Source organism: Ostrea edulis, chromosome 2 (assembly GCF_947568905.1).
Source record: "Ostrea edulis chromosome 2, xbOstEdul1.1, whole genome shotgun sequence".
Lineage (NCBI taxonomy): Eukaryota > Metazoa > Mollusca > Bivalvia > Ostreida > Ostreidae > Ostrea > Ostrea edulis.
In genome coordinates, this window is record NC_079165.1 from 1508463 (window position 1) to 1529230 (window position 20768).

General features: G+C 35.9%; 1 protein-coding gene across 2 annotated transcripts in view; it reads right to left on the bottom strand.

Moving 5' to 3' along the window:
- The window catches only part of LOC125663457 (uncharacterized), a 67308-nt gene that overhangs the window by 44683 nt on the left and 1857 nt on the right, over positions 1–20768 (bottom strand). The window contains exons 2-5 of one of the 2 annotated variants that reach the window (XM_056157258.1): positions 10776–10842; positions 8959–9073; positions 7604–7701; positions 4442–4535 (exon numbers count right to left, since the gene is read on the bottom strand). In XM_056157258.1, coding sequence (XP_056013233.1) covers positions 4442–4535; positions 7604–7701; positions 8959–9073; positions 10776–10839 — 371 coding nt within the window. In that variant the 5' untranslated portion in view covers positions 10840–10842. Of the gene's footprint in view, positions 1–4441; positions 4536–7588; positions 7702–8958; positions 9074–10775; positions 10843–20768 lie in introns of both variants that reach the window. The other variant, XM_056157256.1, reaches the window with a different exon arrangement.

Sequence of the window (20768 nt, forward strand, 5' to 3'; positions counted from 1 at the left end):
GTATAGGCCCTACCTGAATCAAACTCAGTTGCATGGCTGATGTTTCATGGGATAAAAATACCAAACCATGCTTCTGATTCTGTACAGTACCCATAATTTTGTGATGAGTGAAATTGTTAAATGTTTGAAGCAGGTCTTATGCCGGAAAAATAGAGCCATACCTAACTATTTTGCATGGATAAGTGTGATTGAAAAAAAACCCGTAACAATATCACAGTCTTATAATTATTTAAAGGGAATACGTCAGAAAACAGTGTGTGTATGAATAGTATCGCACAATTTGGTACATAATAGAAATTTTGTTTTACTTTTATGCGACCCTTTTTTTAACTGACGACATTTCTAGGAATGCACAGAGTATTCATTTAAAATAAAAATCAGGGTTCATTATTCTTGAAACATTCAGTTTTAACTGTCAACTGTCATTTTTTGTGTCAAAATAAAATCATCGCTGATTCTCAGGAACTGTGACATATAACAGTGCCACTTCTACCCCCCCCCCTCCCACCGTTCCAACGTAAATTCCTGCTGGATCCACATTTATAGTCAGATTTTCTGTATACAATCTGACCATTGGCTTGTTAATTTTTCATCATAATACAGTTTAAACATATTTGTAGCATAAATTTACGATTTCGTTTTGTGGACATAAAAAAGCTTTGCCCTGAATGAAATCAATTTACAATACACATAGAGAAGAAAAAGACCTAGATCGCCATGCACAGACCATGTACCTGTGTACGATGAAGTACAACTAAAAGTGTAGCTGTTATGAATAAGCAAAATGGCAAACTTGTTTAGCTGCTTCTTTTTTTTACTCTCAGTCTGTTTTCGAATCTCAACGTCAAAACCAAATGGAAGCTTCTCGGAGTTTTAAACAGATTCGGCTTTGGCTACCATATACGCATCCAAGTCATGATCAGGAGTCTCGCCATTTTTATTTTTGATGTTAAATTCATCGGACCCCTAGCAAAATCTTTTGTCATACCTATAAAAATTATTTCTCAAATAAATCTGAACTAAAATAGTCTAACATTTCTGATGAAATCGTAATTGTTGAACAGCTCATTGAGATATTGTACCTCAGTCGATGAGATATTGGAGAGCTGTGACTTCTTTCCCCGACACACTGTAGGCGGGATAAGTTATTATCTAACATGGAAACCATCACAAGATATGATAAAATAAAAAGTAAAAAGGTGTGACAATACATTGTTTGACTATGTTCTCGGACAAAACGTGTTTTGTCCTTCGAACCAAACTGTTTGCCTTCGTCTTAACGACCCCAAGCAAACAGTTTGGTTCATGGGTCCGACAAACCATATGTTGCCCTAGAACCCAGTCAATAAAATCAATAACATGTATGATTCATAGGTCCATGCTACCCCAAAAATTTTAATTCATGAATAGGTCCCCATTTGTCTCTGTGTATGAACGACTGAGGTTAGGTCCTCAATTCTGTTTGCTTATGAGGAATTGGGTCCCCTAACTCTACACAGAAGTCCCCATATTGGCACTGCCGGGTCCCCGTTTTCTAAATTCATGGAAATATCAGTCCAGCTCAAAGACTCACTCTGTTTACTTAAATCAGGATACCTACAGAGTAAAATGAGTTGAACAATGCCAAATATGTCATGAAATCTCTGAGTCCCCATTTTAAGATATTATGACAGGGTCCCCAGATCGGACTCGATACACGTGTGTGTGTGTGTGTGTGTGTGTGTGTGTGTGTGTGTGTGTGTGTGTGTGTGTGTGTATTAGTAGTTGATTCGGCACAGTTGTAAATAAATATTGAAAATCAGAAGGGCACATTCCATGAAAAACAATCATTTACTGCTAGCGCTTTCTCCATGTCTACATGGTTCATCAGGCAGTTTTTAAAAATACACACAAATTGTTTAGCAACGTCTTTCTTATGACGTCAATTCAACGAATCCTTTATGACGTCATAATAACATTAACCGGTGCCGTTTGGTAATTGTCTATGATTCCCACATATTTTGTAAAAATAGTATGCTAAATTGTAGTTCAATTGTTCAAATGATTATTTTCTATTAAGGCTTGGATTAAAAAGTTTAATAAAATAATCCTTTTTGGCTTTGCGAGTTATTTCATTTTCAGTCCACATTTTAAAGAACGGGAACATTTTAAATTTACCACCTTCGCATTCCGCAAAATGTTCACTACATGGGGTGTTCCGCACACTAGGATCTTTATATATACTAGCGGAAAAAAGAAACTGTGCATTATTTAATATATGAAACAATAATAAAAAATTACAATGAAGAAATTTAATTTTTTGTAATACTGTTAACAAATGTATTCGTTACAACATTTCATAATCCATTAATGTTGACGTCGAATAACGTCAATTTCAGCACAATCGAAAGACACTGGTATTTAAAAAAGTTAATAACGCGTGTGACCTCGATTTGCATTCACGCATGCTTGACAACGGCGCCTCATTGATGTCACTAAAGTGTTCAGAAATGATTGAGGGACGTTGTTCCAAATGTTGGTTAAAGCCTGGCCTAAATCAGCCAATGTCACTGGCTGATTTGGTAATCGGCGTAGACGTCGTTCCATTTCATCCCACACGTGCTCGATCGGCGATAAATCGGGGGAAACAACTGACCAAGGCAAGACATCCACATTCTGTTGAACAAAAAAGTCCCTGACTACACGTGCAACATGTGGCCTTGCGTTGTCTTGCTTCAGAGTGATGTGATTCTCCTGTCTCTGTATGAAGGGTATCACATGGTGGTGAATAATTTCGTCTCGATAGCGTACACCGGTGATATTTCCATTGACAATTTGTAGAGGGGTCCTTCAACATGCTGTTATTCCACCCCACACCATAACGCTACCTCCACAGAATTGTCGACGTTGCACAACACAAGCGTCTTGGTACCGCTCCCCAACGCGACGATATACTCTACAACGGCCGTCACTGCTATCCAAATGAAATCTGGATTCATCAGTGTACAGAATATTGGCCCAGTCCTGTATTCTGTGTCCAAACAAACATTTTACACTTCTTACTCCAAACTGTATTGGCCAGTAAAACTCGTGCGTACGAACACTTCAATAAACAACAAGTGTTCACTAACCGTGAACAAGTCCGTGTATCTGAGTCGGGTACTATCCGATATTTTTCAAAAACATCCCCTTTTATCGATTGTATATCGATTTTACTAATATAAACAATTAATATAGAAAAATTATACTAAATTTTATAATACACAGTTTCTTTTTTCCGCTAGTACATGTATATATATATATATATATATATATATATATATATATATATATATATAGGTAAAATATTAAATAAAATATGACAGCACGTTGTAATGTCATATATTTATTTAAAATCGTTAACAAATATTTTAAATTTATGTCATATTTTATTTAATATTTTACCCATTGATTACCGGACACTGAGGCAATTTTTCACATTTGGAGATACATACATACATATATATATATATAATCCAAATAGAAAGAGTTGATATCACACAGTCAAAATAACTCAATAAAAAAGCAGGAAAATATACAGTTCCAAAATATATTTAAATCACTAGCGCTTTCTGGATTTTAACATCCATCCTCCTTATTATTTATATAATAACTATAATAATTTTATAAACTTAAAACTTAAAACAGAATCAACGTCCATGAGACTTGCTAAAGAAAATTATTTCATTAAACTGTTTTCTCCTAAACTAAACAAACTTTAATTAATGCATATATGAAAAATTATGATTGTTAAACCTCTTAATTCATCAACTTTTATCATGTAAATGTTCATGCTTATTTTGTCCAAGTCACCTTTCCCGAACTTTTGTATTATGACGTCATGTATCTATTCCCTCCTCTCAAATAATATCATGACGTCATGACGTCACAATAGACGTCTCTAAGATAAGCAACTTTGTATTCATTATTAATTTGTATTCACCTGAGGATGGATGTTAAAATCCAGAAAGCGCTAGTGATTTAAATATATTTTGGAACTGTATATTTTCCTGCTTTTTTATTGAATTATATATATATATATATATATATATATATATATATATATATATATATATAAATTACCACCTTTTCTAAGATGGCAGACATACAACAAACAGAAGTATAGATCAACATCACAAAATCGCAAATTTTCGTCAAACAGAATAATAACAATAGATAAAAACTTGTTAAAATGACAATTTGTTCATGTCAACAGTTCAGAAAAACTACTAATATAGAGATGAAAAATGTTGAACATCTACAGAAGACATACACATGACCAATTTTCGATTTACAAAGCTCATTTGAAATTTCAGCTCAGGTGGGCTAAATGACTCTGGCCTGTTATATTCCTGTCCATATTATAGGATGTCTTTATACGACGTAGGTCCTTTCAATAATAAAGAATATATTTTATACTTACGCGCATGCTGCCTGCAGATCAATCTGGTCAAACGACGGTAACGTAATAACCGCTATACATTTCTGAACTCCGACCAAGTCACATTGTCCATTGCCTACAAACGAACCAGACGATCAACAGAAATGATAGAAGAATGTCAATATAAGAAATAAACTTCATTATTTGAATACCCGAGGGTATGAACTACAACCTAATTATAAACACGAGCTCTATAAGTGTATTTTTGATTTCTACATTGAAGGAGAATTAGGAAATTAAAAAGAAAAACTGAGATCGCAAAGCCTGTTATTGAGCTATAGTTTTCTAAACATGACTTTTTTGCACTTACAATTTATTCAATTAAACTTGATTTTTCTGTTGGTGTCAACACAACATAAGCAATACAAATCAATCATTACATAAAATAGATACATAAGCATGTCTTCTAACACTACAGATTAAAAAATAAATCAATACTAGTAATGGAAATAAATAATGACCTTTTTGCACTTGATATACGGAAAACTTCATGATATCAAAATTCGTAGTTTAAAAGGACTTATTAGGAGTAATGTCAATTTCTAAAATTTTACACAATTTTCAAAGTCTGGTCTTACAATTCAAAATGCAACTTTAAAAAGTGGGGGTTGGAGATTGGCGAAAATACTGAATTTTTATACAAAATGTCGAGTAAATTAATTAAAACTTTTTTAAGAATCGGTGTTCTATTTGGAAAAATATATCAACTAAGTTAATAAATTACAACAGTTGAACTAGTTCCAAGTCTCAACTACCTGTATCATAAATCATAAAACTGAAATACATGTTTAGGAGTATAAAAATAGACCAGACATTGGATGAAACAGGAACTGTAATATCATGCAGAATTAGAACTTTTTGATTAATGAATCTTTCCGCCACAAAATATAGTCCCTGCCAAACCCTTTCAAAATTTGAATTGACACAAAAAAGTTCAACAGGATAGGGTTCAGCAATAAATGTGTAATATGTTTGCACCAATGTGATCAATATTAAACCAGCAAATACTTAGTTGTAGTATCCTGCACAGTTGTATTTAAAAGCTCAGGGGCTATCTTTAATGGTCATGAATGAACTGTCATGAGTGATGTAACAAAAAATCATAACTAATTAATGGTCATGAATGATGGAAAAGAAGCATATTAGTTAATGATCAGGACTGACGAGTAAAAATCATAACTAGTTAATGGTCACGGACAATATACTATATCTAAATTGAAATCTGAATAACCTCTCTTGCCATTTCTAAGATATGCACGTCTCACATGTAGATTACCAGGATTGATACTTTTAAGCTTACCCCTCATCAAACCATGTAAACAAATGCATGAAATATTATTTCGTTATGCCTAGTTTAAGGTTAATACAGATAAATATCATACGTCTATTCTAATGGCTGGGAATTCCGCCAGAAATGATAGTAGAATGTAAATATAAGAAATAAACCTAAGTTTTGATAATACATGAGGGTATGAACTGCAACACTTTACATCGACATACTTTATATCATTGAAATGCTGAATTCGACACGTGAGACAGACATTGAATCAGAAGTGACAAAGTATGGCTATGACAAACACAGAATCAATAAGCAAACAGAACATCAACGAACGAGCGCTCGCTTGGGAAATATTAACACATATAGATTTACATGCAATGACCAATTAAGTTATTGGGAAGTACCTTTTTTGTACCAATTTAAATATTCATTCACAAGCATATTACGTAAAGCGAGAAAACTAAATAGAAAAACAAAGACAGGACCAATGTCTAATGATTTGTTTACTGGCGGAGGAGTTCGAAATTTGTTTTGAGTTTGTGCGATAATTCTCCAGAAAATGTGCAAGAAAATTTTGATCTAGCTTTTACTTTTGTTCTTATTTTTTTTTTTTTACTTCAAATGACTAAACAAATGATGTAAATCAAAGAGAATTGACATCTGTCGTTCTCACTGTTTCTGCAGTCGTCACGTGACCCGCCCAATTCATGATTTAGCATCGTGTCTAGTATTCATTTATCATAAATTTTATGATAACTAACGTAGTTTTATCAAAATAAGCGACATAAGCATAATTGCTGCGATCTGTTTTAGTCATCAGTTAGAATTTCTACTGTTGTTTTCGCGTCTCCAGATACACACCACATATGAACTGACTTTGAAAGGAAGTCTACCTGTCTGCTATCTCCCGTTAAGATATCAGTGCTGCATTTAAAATCGTAGCGGCTAGAATAGCTACTAAGCTAGATATCTAAGTCTATTGAACGCACTGTGTGAATTGTTATCTCTACGTAGGGCTAGCCTAAAGGTTCGTTCAAATCCATAGCTAGCCACTACGTAGCCGCTATGATCTTGAACGCAGCCCGGATAGGGAACCATTCTAGCCCTATGTTTAACGGACATGAATGTCAATTCAGTCTTGCAGCCATTATCGTTCACCATTTATCTGTGGCCGATGTATATACGTAAAACTTACCAAACCCAACTTTATAGAAAGCGGACTCAAAGAAAACCGTTTATCCACAAACGTACAGTCATGTACATGGCCTAGCATCTATTTCTCCCTTTTGTCAAGTTGGTGATGGACTGTACATTCAGAATTGCTTAGTAAGTAATTATAATGTTGCGAAAGTAAATTCATATTTCTTATTAATACCAGAATCTACACACTTATTCAGTAGTTTCAGTGCCTTTGATTTAGGATGTACAAAGAGAGAAAAAAAGCATAGGCGCTCGGGTCATGAATAATATAAATAAAGACGATAGAGCTATCAAGGGAATTCGAACCATGATCGTAACATTTTTTTCTACTCCATGATGTAGATTTTGAATTTTTCTGTAATCTAATTTGCTTATTATATACTAGTATGCTGTTAAAATTTAATTTCATAAACGTTTGAAAGTTGATTCCACACTTTTAGTAAACGGTGGGTGAAGTCAATTTTCAAACGTTTATGAAATTAATTTTAACAGCATACTAGTATATATCATGTAAAATAGATTACAGAAAACAAAACCTCCGCATCATGGAGTGGGGAAAATATATCAATCATAGTTCAAATTTCCTCGATAACTCTATAGTCTTTATTTACATTATCCATGACCAAAGCGCCTATGTAAAAAAGACATACCGCCGCACAGCTGACCTAGCTTGGCAAATCCGGCCATAATTGCTTGGAAGGTGGAGTCCGATTCGCAGTCAGCTTTAAATGGTTCCAAACAGGTATGTGATGTTCTGGACATTCTACAATAACAACATATAATCTTACTATATCACATTTTTGTATGACTGTTAGCTATATCACAAATGTCATTTCTGAAATAAAAGACTGTGGGTACATTCTATATACATGTATATAACTGTGTGAATGTCAACTGTTGCGACACATATTGTTTGGTCGATTCACTTAAAAGATGCAAGTCAGCACAATTAAGTTGTAAGTTGACACATGTAAGTTGTATATTGACATAGATAAGAAGTATGTTGACGTAGATAAGATGTATGCTGAGATAGATAAGATGTATGTTGACATATATACATGTAAGTTGTATGTTGACATAGTTAACTTGTATGTAGACATCTATCAGTTGTATGTTGATATAGATAAGTTATATTTTGATATAGATAAGTTGCATGCTGACACAGAGAAGTTGTATGTTGACATAGAAAAGTTGTATGTTGACATAAAGTAGTTAGTTGCTTATTGACAGAGTTAAGTTGTATGTTGACACAAATAAGTTGTATGTTGACATAGATAAGTTGTATGTTCACATAGATAAGTTCCATGCTGACACAGAGAAGGTGTATGTTGACATAGAAAAGTTGTATGTTGACATAAAGTAGTTAGTTGCTTATTGACAGAGTTAAGTTGTATGTTGACACAAATAAGTTAGATTAGTTGCATGTTAAGATAATTAAGTTGCACGTAGGCGATATTTAAGTTATCTCGACCATCATGTGACATATGATTTTAAATGGTCGAAAGTGGAAAAACTGTATTTTAAAATTTCCACTCAATATATTTAGTTTAATTTAATTGATAACGAATATATATATATATATATATATATATATATATATATATATATATATATACATGTATATATATATATATATATATATATATATATATATATATATATATATTCGTTATCAATTATATATATATATATATATATATATATATATATATATATATATATATATATCAACATCAGAAAATCTCCCATTTTCGTCGAACAGAATAATAAAAATTGATAAAAACTTGTTGAAAATGACAATTTGTCAACAGTTTAGAGAGACTACTAATCTAAAGATGGAAAATGATGAACGTCTACAGAAGACATATACATGACCATTTTTTTTTTATTTACAAAGCTCATTTGAAATTTCAGCTCAGGTGGGTAAATTACTCTGGCCTGTTATATCCCTGTCCATATTCTAGGATGTCTTTATACGACGTAGGTCCTTTCAATAATAAAAAATATATTTTATACTTACACGCATGCTGCCTGTAGATCATTCGATTCAAACGACAGCAACGTAATACCCGCTGTACATTTCTGAACTCCGACCATGTCACATTGTCCATCGCCACCATACGAACCAGACGACCCTAAATAAATCAATTCCGCCATCTTAGCTATGCTAACATAGATGTAAACAAATGCCTGAAATCATATTTTACCATGGGTAGTTTAAGGTTAATATGTATCTAAATATAGCATGTCCATTTAATGACTGGAAATCCAACAGAAATGAAAGAAGAATGTAAATATAAGAAATAAACTTCAATATTTGAATACCCGAAGGCATGAACTACATGTACAACCGAATGATAAACACGAGCTCTGTAACAAATATCTATAATCAATGATGTAAAAATATAAGCATAGTTAGTTAATGGTCATGAATGAACTGTCATGAGTGATGTAAAGAAATCATCATAACTATTTAATGGTCATGAAAGATGCTAAAGAAGCATAGTTAGTTAATGCTCAGGACTGACGAGTAAAAATCATAACTAGTTAATGGTCAAGGACACAGTGGCTAAGCCCGTTTGTGCACGAACTCTCTGATACCATAAATATAGAAAGGGGTCTAACTCTGACCCAGGTAAAGAAAACTACCCACTCATTTCAAATGCCTAAAAAATCAAAAACTATGTGCGGTATGTGTAATATACAGGTCTCCGTGAACAAAGTAATGTTTTTTAAAACTTCTTGCATGCCAAATTTCAAGCCACAAGTTTTAAAAATAATAGAGATATACGTCATTGTTCTCTCGATATTTCACCTGTTTAGTTTTACTAGGACATTTACCGGTCCAGGTCACCGGGTGATTTTCAACTATGACAGCAGCGAAATTCAAACCAGTGTGGAAGATTTCGGACCTATCAATTACAATTTCACATCAAATATACGTTACTTACTTCCTCATACTTTAATAAAATACTCTATGTTCGCCGTATCTGGGTTGCTTATTTTACAAAACATCAACTCCCGACTCTAACTACCAGTTTGAGAAACGCACTAAAGACCCGAAATACCTAAAACTTTAAAGAAGGGGAAAATGGGTAAAAATAATCAAAAAGACATAAACAAAAAATTAAGAAAGCCGAAAAATAATGTCCAATTTCCTTCTCTGGGTGCCATATCACAAGAGTAATGTTTTGATAAATTTTAAGGTATTTAAGATTTTAAGTATATCGGGTATTTAGTGCGTTCATTAAAATGGCAAATCTTGTCAACAGTTGATGCTGCTGAGGAAAAAATCAGCCGCGTAACGTCTACACGAAGAACATTATTCAAGAATGAGGAAGTAAATAGCGTGCATTTGATGTGAAATTTTAATTCATAGGTCTGAAATCTTCCACACTAGTCTGAATTTCGCGGCTGTCATAGGCAAGAAATCAACAATTGACCTGGACCGGTAAATGTCCTAGTAAAAATAAACAGGTGAAATCGAAAGAACAATGACGTATATTTCTGTTATTTCTAAAAACCTGTGCTTGATATTTGGCATGCAAGTAGTTAAAATATTCATCTATGCAAGGAGACCGGCAAATTACGCATACCGCACCTAGTTTCTGATTTTGTAGACATTTGAAACAAGTGGGTAGGTTTTTTTTATCTGGGTCAGAGTTAGACCCCTTTCTATATTCATGGTATCACTGAGTTAGGGTCCAAACGGGCTTAGCCCCTGTGATCACAGACAATTTACTGTATCTAAATTGAAATCTGAATGACCCCCTCGCCCTTTCTAAGATATACCAGTACTCACATGTAGACAACAATGAATGATACTTTTAAGCTTACCCGTTGATAAACCGTGGCACAATGATACCAGGCAAAATACCAAAACTGATATCCAAATCTTCATTGTCTGAAAAAAATTACAGGCATTATTCAAGTTCAGTATATTGGTGGGGGGTGGGGGATGGGTGATATTCTGCTATCGAAAACTCAGCTAAATGTATAAATCATCCCACGAACACCAGTTGTGATCGGTAGTGCGTCCTTCGCAACCGGATTCTCGATTCCAGCGCCGTGGCAGTCAAATCTAAGATGCATAACAGGTAGTGACTATTCCTTGGCCATGCGCCCGCCGTTAGAAATTAAAGATTCAGAATTTCTGGATATGACACTATATAACGTTATACTCGGAAGTCCCTTGTCACGGTAGGCGTTTGGACAATAAAGGATCTTCACCGGTTCAGCAGTAAGCGCCATTCATAGGTCAAAATTGTAACACCTTCTATATAACTTTATAACTAGTGACACCATTTATAGTACTTTAACTATAGCTGGTGACATCAAATTTCTAGCACTTTATTTTTAACTAGTGACATCAAATTTATAGCACTTTAACTATAGCTAGTGACTTCAAATTTATAGCACTTTACCTATAGCTAGTGACATCAAATTTATAGCACTTTAACTATAGCTAGTGACATCAAATTTATAGCACTTTAACTATAGCTAGTGACATCAAATTTATAGCACTTTACCTATATTTAGTGACATCAAATTTATAGCACTTCATCTATAGTAGCTAGTGATATCAAATTTATAGCACCTTTATTGTATACACGGACATTTTCGTCCCCCCCCCCCCCCCCCCATTTTATTTTCGTCCCTTTCGTCCTCGCTGTGACTCAGCGAATTTAAGAGTGGAAGAAACTGTTTTCTCTCATATCTCTCTTTTAACACAACTATGTCTGGGTGAATTTCAATCGGGGTGAAACTGTCTGCAAGTGTATAAAGGCACAAATAACACGGGGTGAAAATAACTTTGTATGCAGTAGTGACATCTGTGACAAGTGAAAAACTCTCGAACGGAACGTAAATCTTCACTTACAGTAAGCAGGTTGATTTAAGGCAAATTACTGTTGAACTTGTTGGCTCGAAGCCCATTTCAACTAACACTGGTCCTTAGAATGATGGTTAGAAATTAAAATCATCATAATTAATATTTGCACAGTATTAACCATTAATTATACTGTGTCAGACAATGTAAATTTTAAAATTGTGTATCTTCATGCATATTCAGTGAACTTTAAAACACTGATACATTGAAAATCACATACATTGTAATCATAGTATGTATTCAATAATGTTAATTTAAATTTTATCTGAAATCAGTATTACATATGTAACACTATGTTAAATGTGCAGTGTAGCATTGTGAACTTTGACAGTATTAGTGCATCAGAATGCTTGTTATTTATTTATATTGTAATAACTAACTACTGGCGTCGATGGCCTAGTGGTTAGGCCGTCAGACTCTCGACCGAAAGGTCGTGGGTTCGAGTCCTGGCCGCGGCAGGGCTGACGTTGTGCCCTTGGGAAAGGCACTTTACATGAATTTCCTCACTCCACTCAAGTGTAAAAGGGGTACCTAGCTATCGACAGTGAACTATATTGTTAGAATGTTAGTGCTCTAGCTCTTGTAATGGCAGCTTGCACTGTATGCCTCCTAGGAGGCTGAGAAAGTTCTAGATTGATATAAGGTCTATAATGTACATTGATTATTGTAAAGCGCTTTGAGCAGCATACGCTGGAAAAGGCGCTATATAAAACCAATCATTATTATACCCCCCGCAACAAGTTATCCTTTCCACCTACCATCACCATATCATATATATGGACTACCCATGGGATGAAGATGTTCCCTATCGATTTTGGGGTCAAATGGTCAAAGGTCAAGCGCACTGGACATTGAAGTAGCAATATGGTTTCCGGGCTCTAAAGCGTTATCATTTCCACCTACAGTCACCATATCATACATATGGACTACCCATGGGATGAAGATGTTTCCTATCAATTTTGGGATCAAAAGGTCAAAGGTCAAGCACACTGGACATTGAAGTAGCAATATGGTTCGGTTTGTCATGCCATTTGTTTTTTACACTCAGAAAAGAGGTAGTTTATACCTATTACCCTTTGGGAGATTGGGATAAGCGGGGGGTATTCTTAGTGAGCATTGCTCACAGTACCTCTTGTTATTATTATTATTACTATTTAAACTATCCACACCTCAGGGTCCTTAAACATCATTATTATCATATTGCAATATGAGATGACAGAAATCTTTTTATAAACTGCCAGCTCATTCTGATAATATCGAAAAAAGTCAACTCTAGATCTATTAGACCTGTTTTCTTTACCGAATGTGGGTCAAGAGAAGGACAAACATATCTTATTTACATACAATTGATGTATTTGCATATGAGAGGGCTTGTGATTTTACAAATATTTCAAATAAAGTTGTCTAGACCTACATGCTTGTATGAAACATGAAACCCCAGCTTTGATATATCTCTTAAGTCAACGAAATTTCAGGACATTGAGAAGAAAAAATCGTATGCTATGGCCATTCGACATTTAGCTATATCGACGACGTTTTGTCTATTAACAATAATAACTTTCATTCATATGTCGATTCGATATATCCCAGTGAACTCGAAATAAAAGACACCACAGAGGCGTCCACTTCTGCTTCATACTTAGATATTTTATTGAAAGTAGATATTAACGGCAAACTGACAACTCAACTGTATGACAAACGGGATGATTTCAGCTTCTCTATCGTTAACTTCCCATATTTATGTAGCAATGTTCCATTATCACCTGCATATGGTGTTTATATCTCTCAAATGATTCGATACGAAAGAGCTTGTTCTGCGAATAGTCAGTTTTTAAATCGAGGCAAGCTACTGATAAACAAGTTGATGGTACAGAGGTTTCAACAGTCTCGATTGAAGTCAGCACTTCGCAAATTCTATGGTCGTTATAACGATCTAGTTCGTCAATACAACCTATCATTGGGTCAAATGCTGTCTGACGTGTTTCATACTGATTGTTAGGCCGTTCTTGACACACTGATTTTGACTACTAATAACTCCCTTTACCTGATCGGGATGTAGGGCTCACGCTGTGTGACCGGTCGACAGGGGATGCTTACTCCTCCTAGGCACCTGATCCCACCTCTGGTGTTTCCAGGAGTCCGTGTTTGCCCCACTATCAATTTTTTTATTGATTTTAGGAGTTATGAGATTGATCACTGACCTATATACTCCAAATAATTTTGATGTAGTCGGCCTATAGAAGCAATTACAGAAGTAACCATTATGCAATGATCACATTATCTGAAGACCAAATTTCGTCGTTTTTTCTCTTTTCTTTAACTTTATAATCATAGTTTTTGTACAAAATCTTAGCCAAATTACTTTTATCAGCATTTTCACTGCTGCAACATGAAAGCATCATCTTTATCAGTTGTTTTCAGAATGCATGCACAATCTTTGGCACTGCAATAAGACACTACCTGTTTACTTGTTTTTATCCACTTTACTGAGGACATTGTAATAAAAGTACAAATACAACTCCATATGACTATAAAACGCAAATCACCAATTCCTTTTGCCCCCCAAAACCAGGTACCTATTATAAAGATGATTTGTCAATACACCAATCCACAGCCGCAGCATAAACTCCACCCATCATGGTTACGTCATACATGTAGCAACAACGGAGACTCGGACAAAGAAAGTAAACAATAGCGGTGACTGCTTACGCTTTCGATAGAATCTCGGTCGAACTTTAGTTAGATTACTTTAAAAGTGTCACCATTTCATCCTGTGGGGAGTTAATTTTTACAATTCCTGGTTATTTATATGCTTTCAAATTATTTCATTCCACTTACAGAAACGTAGAAATCACAACGAAATGTTAGTCCTAACATTAGGCGGACAATCCACACTCAGGTTTTGTAATGGTTTTCTTTGACGGTTGTCAAAGCCCATGTCAAGCAGACTATTTAGATTTTTGTTTTTTTAATACATTTATTCAGTAATTTTATTCCTTGGCTAGTAAATTAATCAAAATTTGTTAACATATCGACATAAACAAAATGTCACCGTCTCGGAAAATTCCGATGTATAGGCCCATATCAACCACTTAAATACTACAGACTTGTTCTGAAGTATGATATTTCTTATATTAAGATGAGTTCATCCAGATTCTTCTCTTTTGAATAATTAGATCTACGCACATTTCTAATAATCCAGGTCCTAAAATAGATTTCAGTACTTGTCTGTGTTTAGCTGTTCGGTAAAACATAAACAACAATAATGCTAACTAGTACATTATGGTAGTATGAGTGACTTTGTTCAATAAACTATCTGGAACAGCAATGGTAAAAACTGTACAGCAATGTAAACAGTGGCGGATTTAGAGACCCACACTTTCTTTTTGTGACCCACCAAAAATCAACAAAGCTAGTAGTGCAGAAAAATGTAGATTTGACATTATAAACAGGTGCATAAAGGTAGACAAAACGATTAGATGTATATTTTTATCAGTTGATTTTATTATGTATAAAGAAGGACTAGAATTACCCAGAAAAGTAACCTAAAAAGTATCAAAACCCTGGAGTCCCCAGCGTATTGGGCCCCATTTTGACAAATCTTAGATCTGCCACTGGTGAACATTCTAAACTAAATGAGGCTTCTATGTACTTGTTCACCCCATCAGTGTTACAAGCGAAGATGTTTAAATTCAACCCGCGTCTGTTTCATCCATGTTATTTTCATAATCCAAACCAACTCCAAGGAAGATTGTTTTGTATTAGATCTATCCCGATTCTTATATGCCGGTACTGTGTAATGCATATCTCAGTCACATCTTGCGTATTAATATCTACACGTGCTTTTGTGAATAAAAATAGCTTCATGATGGCTGAAACATGTGTTGGCATTTGTTGGCGGAACACAACATTTCTTGGCGACGACGTGGTTATTCCAGAGGACATATCTACCCATAAACATTACAGATCAAGTGATGTGGCGGACGATCAACTCGTTACAGACGGTGCAAACCCTGAGGTTGCTGCACCTAATCCAAATCGACAACAGATACAGGTCAGATCAATCGGTAAAATCAATGCATTTGACGATTCTATCGAGACATGAGAAGTATTCACAGAACATGTTGATCTCTACATTTCAAGGGAACGGGGTGTCGAATGCACTCCGAGTTCCTTCTAACTTAGCGATTGTAGGCGCTAAAACGTACGGATTGTTGAAAAATATTGTTAGCCCCGAGGGGCCTGCAGAGCTCACATACAAAGATATTTTTGATCATTTGAACAATCACCTAAGTCCAAAACCGTCGGTCATTGTCAACCGTTTCCGATTTCATAAACGTGATCAACATATGTAGCTGAATTTGGGAGCTGTCTATTCATTGTAGTTTTGGAGATAATATGAACGACACATTGAGAGACAGTTTTGTGTGTGGAATTCGTAATGAAGAGACATAGAAAAAATACTGACAGAACAAACTCTTACATTTGACAGTACTGTGAAAATTGCACACGCTATGGAAAATTGCTGATGTGATGCCGTTGAATTAAGGGAGCAGCGAGCACATACTGCTACAGTACACAAACTGGGAACTAGAGCACAGGGGGAAAGTAAAACACAGGCTAAACAGACTAACAGTAGATCATCTACACAGACAAAAACTGTTAAACCTTCCTGGAGATGTGGAGGTGGAGGTGATCACGGTGTGGCAGTGTCGACATGGAAATTCACTTTGTCATTACTGTTCGAAGAAGGGTCACATTGAGAAGGCATGCATCAAGAAAAAGAAAGATGTCTCTAGAAAACAGAGTGAAATATGTTGATGGACAGGATGATGATGACTGATCTGAACCGTTAATATATGTTCATAGCATCCACAACAGCAATAAAATTGACCCGATTAATTTACATCCGTCGATACATGGACATATTCTGCCAAAGGAACTAGATACAGGGTCAACAGTGTCACTCATTCCGGAAAACTTCTAGAGAAAACATATCTCAGTCACGTCCCCTTGAGAAAAACAAAGGTGAAACTAAAACACTTACACAAATGAATACATAGCTCCATTTGGAGATATTGAAGTAGCTGTGACTTTAGATGAACAGGAGCACATCATGAACCTCATAGTAGAGAAACAGACTGGACCAGCGCTATTTGGCCGAGACGAACGACTACTATTCAAAGTTAACTGGCAGGAAATCAAGGTACACACGTTACACCAGGCAGGACAGGATACAGAGACTATGTTACAAGAAATATTTACTAGATACGAAAAAGGAATCGGTAAATTGAAAAACATTGTGGCGAAGTTATATTTAGAGGACAACGCGCAGCCTAAATTTCACAAGGCGAGATCAGTGCCTTACTTGTTCAAGCCGAAAGTGGAAGAGGAGCTTCAACGTTTGGAAAATGATGGTATAATTACGTCTGTCGGTCACAGTTGGGCATTACCTGTAGTTCCAGTCGTAAAGAAAAATTGACAAGTTCGTCTGTGTGGGGACTACAAGATGTCGATGACCCAGTTCTTAAAGTGGATCAATATCCGTTACCGAGAATACAGGACATATTCGCTACATTGTCTGGAGGAAAACGATTTTCCAAAATAGATTTGACTCAAGCATACAATTAGATGGAAGTAGATGAGTGATGCAGGAAACTGCTTACAATTAATACACATATAGGTCTCTACCAGCACAACAGGTTACAGTTTGGAGTAGCTAGTGCCCCAGCCATATGGCAACGTGCCATAGAACAGGTGTTACAAGGAATACCATTCATATCGTGCATACTGGACGACATGCTCATCAGTGGACAATCGGATGAGGAACAATTAGCAAACCTAGAAGCAGTATTGGAACGTTTAGGGAGATTTGGTCTACGGGCAAATTTTGACAAATGTGGATTTTTCAAGGAGCAAGTCACTTATTGCGGTCACTTGATCTCAAAACAGGGACTTCAAACGTCACCAGACAAAGTGAATGCTGTGTCGAATTCGCCAAAACCTGAGAACCTACAGCAGCTTCGCTCATTTTTGGGGTTAGTTGACTACTACATGTCCTTCATACCCAATTTGTCTACTGTGCTTTGACCATTGAATGAACTACTACAAGGGAAGAAGGCTTGGAAATGGACGCCATTGTGTGATAAAGCCTTCATGGACGTCAAGGAAATGATGACGTCGAAACAAATATTGTGTCATTATGATCCGAACAGATCCGTGAAACTAGCGTTTGATGCATCTCCTTACGGACTGGGTGGTGTTTTGTCACACATCATGGACGATGGCACAAAGCGACCAATAGCGTTCGCGTCAAGATGAAAGATGAAGATAACGAACAGTGATCAATCTCATAACTCCTATAAGCAATACAAAATAGATAGTTGGGCAAACACGGACCCCTGGACATATCAGAGGTGGGATCAGGTGCCTAGGGGGAGTAAGCATCCCCTGTCGACCGGTCACACCCGCTATGATCCCTATATCCTGATCAGACAAAGGGAGTTAGTTTATCCGTAGTAAAAATTAGTGTGCCAAGAACCGATTTCAGGAACAATTTTGTCATCAAGATTGTCTTATGTGGGAGAATCGTATTGTCATACCTGAAGATCTCTAACTAAGGCTGAGAAGGGATACTCTCAGATTGACAAAGAAGCGTTAGCATTGTAATGGGGAGTATTGAAATTTTACTCGTACTTATATGGTCGTCGTTTTACTTTGGAAACAGATCATAAACCCTTGGTATCTATTTTGAATCCGCAGGCAGGAATCCCCGGCATGACAACAGCACGTTTACAACAATACGCATTATACCTCACTGGATATACGTACGATATCGAATACAGGAATACCAGACAGCATTGCAACGCGGACGGACTAAGCAGACTTCCACTTACGACTTCTGTCGATAACTACACTGACACGGTGTCTGTGTTTTACAACTCACAAATTCAGCAGTTACCGGTTACAAGCACACAAGTTCAACATGAAACGTGTCGGGATTGTGTTCTATTGCACGTATTAGAAAGCGTAACAATGGACAGAACAAGTTACCAAGTGATGAACAATTTCATCATTATCGAAACCGATTTCAGGAACTATCTTGTCATCAAGATTGTTTTATGTGGGGGAATCGTGTTGTTATACCTGAATCACTGAGACATAGTATTTTACTGGACTTACATAAGGGAAACTCCGGAAGGGTCAAAACAAAATCTGTCGCAAGGTCATATATATGGTGGCCTAAACTGGATCAAGACATGGAAGACATGTTCATCGTGTTCGGGTGCCCGAAAACAAGCAACATGCCGCGAACATTCTTGGGATTGGCAGAACAATTCTTGGGAACGCTTACATATGGATTTTGCCGGGCCATTTTTGAAATCCATGTTCTTACTTATCATCGACGCACATTCAAAATGATTGGAAATTTACCCGATGAAATCTACCACAGCCAGTACCACTATTGAGGAATTGTGCATTTTGTTTTCACAGCATGGTTTGCCTAAACAGATTGTTTCAGATAATGAACTTCGGTTAATTTCAGAGGAATTCCAGACGTTTCTCGCGCAAAATGGTATCCAACACATTACATAGGCACCATATCATCCAAGAACAAATGATCAAGCGGAGCGCGCAGTCCAAATGTTCAAACAAGCGATGAAAAACACGAAGGATGAAAACCGTTCATTACAACACAAACCGAGTGTATTTCTATTTGAATACCGGACAACGTCACATTCTCTGACAAATGAAACGCCAGCAAAGTTACTCTATGGTCATAATTTGAGAACCAGACTTGACATTTTAAAACCAGATTTGAAAGCGAAAGTGGAATCAGGACAAGATCAAGCGAAACTATCTAAACTTTGCGGAACAAAAATACGGGAGTTCAAACCAGAACAAAATGTGATGGTTTGTGATTATCACACCCTGGGTCATCGATGGATACCAGCAGGAATTGAGGCAAAACATGACCACTTTCATATACGGTAGATCCAGGATTCTGTACAATTTGGCGTCGTCACGCAGATCAAATTCGTACAGGACCAGAAGTTGTGATTTCCGCTCAAGTGACACCAACAGGTGGCAATGTTCAGGCTGAAAAAGAACCCGCACTAATCGCAAATGCTAAAACTCCGGAAGTACGTCGTTACCCGAAAATATAAAGATGTACACCGAAGCGCTTAGATTTGTAGGGTCTGATTGTACTATGTTAAGGAACACAATAATCTCCTGTGTAATCAGAAAGAACCCAGGGTTCTTCATTTGTAAATATTTTAAATTTTTGTTTTTAGATTTTAGTTTTGTATAAAATCATTACATTCATGTAATTAACCAGAGGTTCTTTTCATAGATCACACTTTAAGTCATGTTGCAAGGTGTTCTTCCTTCAGTTTTATGCAGTTTTATTAAAAAAAAAAAACTTTCAGTCGCATGACAATGAACATTTACTGACATTTTTAGCTACTTAAACTCAATGAACTTGTAATGAAGTGAATGACATTATTGTGATTAACATGTAATGAACTACTTTGTAAATGAAGGGGAGGATATGTTATGTATTAGATCTATTCGGATTCCTATATGACGGTACTGTGTAGTTCATATTTTAGTCACATCTTGCGTATTGATATCTCCACGTGCTTTTGTGAATAAAAGTAGTTCAATGATGGCTAAAAGATGTGTTGGCATTTGTTGCCAGAACACAACAAAGAAGAAATTCGTTTATGTACACAAATAAACTCATGCATGTACACACCAATTTCATTCATTAGCAATTCTGTTTATTTTGATAGGGTTTTGAACCTTCGAAATCAAAGATGGCACAAAAGTTACTATTAATCCATGTAAAATCTTCAGGATATTAACTTATGGTGCGAATGTATACCTGGTCTCTCTCTCTCTCTCTCTCTCTCTCTCTCTCTCTCTCTCTCTCTCTC